Source organism: Catharus ustulatus, chromosome 3 (assembly GCF_009819885.2).
Source record: "Catharus ustulatus isolate bCatUst1 chromosome 3, bCatUst1.pri.v2, whole genome shotgun sequence".
NCBI classification, from domain to species: Eukaryota; Metazoa; Chordata; class Aves; order Passeriformes; family Turdidae; genus Catharus; species Catharus ustulatus.
The window spans coordinates 24996916-25001854 of record NC_046223.1 but is presented as its reverse complement, the minus strand read 5'-3'; the positions used below and the strand labels follow the sequence as shown (position 1 = coordinate 25001854).

The following is a 4939-nucleotide window of genomic DNA, read 5'->3' as shown; positions in this document are numbered from 1 at the left end:
AGGAACATTTGTGCATGTGAAAAACAGCAAAAACCTTTTTCTGTCACTATCCTCACATATGGGATAAGCACTTCCACTGTTGTCACTTGTATTAGCTAGACTCAGGAGCATAAGGCAAAAAGAGCTTGCTAGCTGAAATTAAACTTTTATATCTTTCAACAACATGGAATAAGGATTTTTTCCTTAGAGAGAATTTAATTGCACCCGTATTCTTGCCTAATGGAACAGTGCTGCAATAACTGCAGGAGTGGATTTGACTATTTATTAGGAAAAAATACCTAATACTTACTACTAAATATATCATTCAAACAAATTGGTAAGTAAAAATATCAAGTGAGAATATTTCAATCCCCTTTTTCATGACTGAGCATATTCACCTTATACAGAGTAAGAGGCTTTAATTTTTAAGGCTCAATCTAATTCTTCAGAATCAAAATTCTGAACATTGCAGTATTGCAACAGATGTAATGCAGCATTAAGAGCTGTAATGCATCAAACATTTCACCTATCCACTGCCCATCCAGTCTGCTCCAAAGCACTGCTGTTACATAACCATCCCTTGCAATCCCCTTGGTTTATATGTTAACACTGTTAAGGAAAGAATATTCTCTATTTTAGTGAGAGCCTTCTATCCTCTGCAAGGATTAAAGGCATTTCACTGCCTTTCCTCTATCATCTGAACCGGACTGACATTAAGGTAGGAAAGGTTCAGATATGTAGTCTAACCATATGATATCACTTCTAACACAGAAATTAAACCCCATTTCTCAGGAAACAGAAAACAACAGCTACTTTCAAGCTAAAGTTACTTTCAAGCACTAACCTTAAGGGACCTAACAACCTATACTTCCAAATGGGAACCATTAGGCAAAAAGCTCATGCCATTGCTAAACGGAATACAGAAAAATAAGCATTAACTACTTTGGGTTTACCACCTTTTTGTTTCAATGGATAGCCTTAGGTCCTGTGTTAATTTGATTACAAGTAACTTAGAAACTACAAGGGAAAGAAGATGGTATTTGTAGAAATGGGCAGGAGTTAAATTGGTTTTCATATTTCTAAAAGAGTGCTTAGTGTTAACTTCTTTGCACAAATTAAAACACAAATAATAGAAAAACCATTCTCAAGTGAATACAGCAAAACAATGGCCACTTTTTTTACTTTGCAGTGTATTTCGTTCCTGGTTCCTGCTGCAAATTTACTTAAAACACGTCTCCTAATTATACAAGCCTTCCTTCCCACGTTTCCATACAGGCCTCTGTGGATTGCTCATACAGCCCCCCTCTGGGGCACAGCAATCCACTGGCACTGCTCCCACTTGTCCCTCCAGAACCGAACTCTCTTCTGGAACAAAACACTCCAGGAACCAAATAAGCAGCGAGGAAGACATCGATCCGCCTGGCAGCACCTTGGCAGTTACCTGCAAGGCTCAGCAGCCCGTTCCGCAGCCGCTTGGCTGCGGAGAGGAGCCGGCAGGGAGGTTTGCCGGAGCAGGGCGCGCACGGAGCCGGCCGCAGCCGCCGGCCGTGCCAGGCTGCCAGGCCAGGGGACCCACCCGGGCAGGGGCCGGGACCGCCCGGCGCCGCCGCACCACGGGGGTGGCTCGGGACGGCCGGACCCGCTCGGGAGGGCAGGTGGAGCTCCGGGCTGCGGCCCCTCCGCCTCCCCCCGGGCCCGCACCGAGCGCCCTCGCCTCGCCCGCCCCGGCCCCCGCCGCCCGCGGGAGCCCCCGCGCCCAGGGCCAGCGGCGACTGGGCGCGGCCCGGGCGGGGAGGTGTGGGCGTAAGCACAGCAGCGGGAAGGAGCGAGCAGCTCCTCGCGGGCACTGCGGCGGGAGCGGCGCGGGGGCTTATTTATATCCCGGGCGCTAATTTGGGAAGCGGGATAACCCGCCCCGCACGGCACCTGCCGCCAACACTCACCCCATCCCGCGGAGAGGCGGCGGCCCTTTAAGACCGCGGGAGACCCCTCCCTCCGGCCCTCCCGCCCTCCCCCGCCGCGCGCCCTCCCGGGCCGCCAATCGGCGGCGGCGACGCAGCCAGGGCTGCGGGCAGCCAATCCGCGCGCCGCTTGGTGGCCGCAGGGGAGGCGAGCGCCAAGATGGCGACGCCGGGCGAGGCAGCGGCAGCGGTGGCTCCCTCACAGCCCGAGGTGGCGGCGGGCTCGGCCGTCTCCGCCGTGGTGCTGCCGGAGCGGCTGCAGCGGCGGGAAGCGGAGCGGCAGCAGGGCGTGGAAACGGCAGCGGCAGAAGAAGGAGGCGCAGGTAGTGAAGGAGGAACAGAGCGAGTTCTTCCTGGCCGCCTTCGCCCGGGAGCGGGAGGCCGTGGAGGCGCTGCTGGCGGAGGGCGCGCTGGAGGAGGCGGCCGCCCGCCTGCAGGCGCTGCAGAAGCTGCTGACGGGCAGCGTGCGGTTCCTGGCGCCCTACGAGGTGCGGCAAGGGCAGGAGACCGTGGCGCGGCTGCAGGGGGACCTGTCGGCGCGGCGGCAGCAGCTGCAGCCCAAGAAGAAATTCGCCCTTCCGCACCCTCAAGAAAGAAGCGGCCCCGGGCAGCGCCCCGCGCCCCGCCGAGCCCGCCCCGGCGGCCCCAGCCGCGCCCGGCCCCGGCCTCGCCGAGGGCGATTCGGGCGGGCCGCCGCTGTGCGGGTTCAGCGGGCGCCAGGACGAGGAGCTGGAGCTGGGCCCCGCGGAGCTGCTGCGCGGGACGTGCTGCTGTCGGAGCTGCGCGGCTGCCGGGTGCGGCTCCGCGGCAACCCCAACACGCTGCGGGGTGCGCGACTGCCGCGGCTGCACCGTGCTCTGCGGGCCCGTGTCCACCTCCGTGCTGGTGGACGGCTGCAGCGACTGCCTGCTGGCCATGGCCTGCCAGCAGCTCCGCACCCACCGCACCACCCACTGCCGGGTTCTACGTGCAAGTCACCAGCCGGGCTGTCATCGAGGCCTGCTCTGAGGTCTCCTTCGCCCCCTACTCCTGGAGCTACCCTGGTATCGAGAGAGATTTCGAGTCGTCTGGGCTCGACAGAAACAGTAACAACTGGAACCTGGTGGATGACTTGACTGGCTGGCGGCTGACAAGCCCTTCACCCAACTGGAGCCTGATCCCCGAGCAGGAAAGAATCACCTGCTGGGACTGACTGCTGCGGGCGGCCTGCTGTGCGGGAGATCCTTGTGTAAACGCACTGATCCACAAACCGTGGGACTTCATCCCGATATGCCATTAAATAATTCCATTCTGTATTCAAAATTTTGAAATATAATATATATGGCTGGATTTCTTAGTTGAAGAATACCAGTCAGATATTGTTTACTATTCTTGCACAAGTTGCTGCTATAATCTGTATGTATCACTGTGGGACTTGCCAATTTCTGAAGTACCTCATTGTGAGTTTTAACTTACCAAGGTGGGGCAGAGGCCACTGATACACAAAAAACAGTGAGCCTCCGTTAGAGCCGTTGTGCTGCTTTCACTCACCCAGGCAGACCCTGCATTAGCTGAGAGTAGTGCAAACTCTACTGGAATGAAAAGATCAAACACCAAATTTTCCATGTTTTTGTGGTTCTCACATTGCTGACAGCAGCACAGCGTATCTTGGGGGCAGTGCAGGGCAGTGAGGTAATGGGCAGAAAAAGGTTCGTTTAAGGAAGAGTTTGTAACAGACTTGAGATGCAGCCTAGGCTATGATACAATGATGAACCAGTTTCTGTCGATTCAGGTTAAATCTGTAAGTTGGCTTTAAGTGAGAGAAGTCTAAAGGAAAAAGCTGTTCTAATAAACATCTGATGCTCTCCTGATATATTGATACTCAAAATTAAGAAACCTATGGAGTCTTTATGAATACTAAAGCTTCACTGTCTTGAGTGCTATGTGAAAGGATGCTGCTTCTCTAAGCAGCTCAGAGGCATGCAGCAAGTGCTGATGAACGTCACAGAAGCTGGGTTAACTGTTCTCCTGCAAGCTGAAGCTTCAGGGGAGAGGAGTTCAGGGATAGTCCCACTAGTTTTCCAGACAACAGCTTTGTGTGCTGTGATCCTGATTTGCAGCACTCTGCTGCTGCCTAAGTGCAGTGTTGACAGAGAGTCAGGAGAACAGAAAGATGAGGTGCTGTAGTCCAAAATTGCATGTTATATTGCATAAAGTGCAGAATAATTCAAGTCTCTTCACTCCTGCTAAATAATAATTGAAAAGTAGCAGCACTGTGGAAAGCAATGTCTTTACAGTGCCCTGTTAGAGGTGCTGAAGTGACCATATATAAAGTATACATAGCAGTTTTAGGTTTCTAAAATATCTCCTTAACTCATGACATTTTTCAAGAAATAATTGTTTATCTTGCCTTAGCATAAAGCTTAATTTTAAAACTTCAAATTGTTTATGCTGTGCAGCCATCATCTGTGTGCCTCTAACAGACACTAAATCCTAGCTGAACCATCAAAACTGCACCTGTGCCAGGAGAAGTACCTGAAACTTCACTTAGGTCTTGACTGGTTTTTGAGCAGAAAATGTTTTTATATAAGTTGTTTTCAGCCTATTTAATTTAAAGGGGAGGGCAAAGGGATTTTTTTTTAATATTCCTGACAACTTTTCACTTTTGTTTACTTCTGTTATTGTATATTTTGACTGATTTGGATTTTTGCATTTCAAATATACTTGTTTTGAATTATTTCAGTTGTTCCTTTACTAATGAGTCTTTTTTGCACTGACAGCATCATAAAATGATTTAAAGAATACACCCTCAGTCTTACTTTAATGCACATAATGTATATCCTTTGTTAGAGGCATGTGATTAGTTGAGGCTCTCAAGTATCTTCGTTTTAACACATCCATCTTGGTACAGAACCTGATTGTGTAGTTAATTGTTCTCCACAGGTCCCAGTAGTGACAGATCAATCCCACTAGCATCCTCTGCCTTGAGGACAGCAAAATGTTCTGCCTGTAAGAAGTGC

At 51.3% G+C, this 4939-nt stretch overlaps 1 protein-coding gene across 1 annotated transcript; it reads left to right on the top strand.

Annotated features, from left to right (window-relative positions):
- The first annotated feature begins 2075 nt into the window (after window positions 1-2075).
- TBCC (tubulin folding cofactor C) lies at window positions 2076-4723 on the top strand. The gene is given in 6 exon segments (XM_033056705.2): window positions 2076-2232; window positions 2234-2515; window positions 2517-2697; window positions 2700-2767; window positions 2769-2900; window positions 2902-4723. Coding segments are annotated over 6 exon segments (1026 nt in total). The 5' UTR covers window positions 2076-2100; the 3' UTR covers window positions 3133-4723.
- The last annotated feature ends 216 nt before the right edge of the window (window positions 4724-4939 follow it).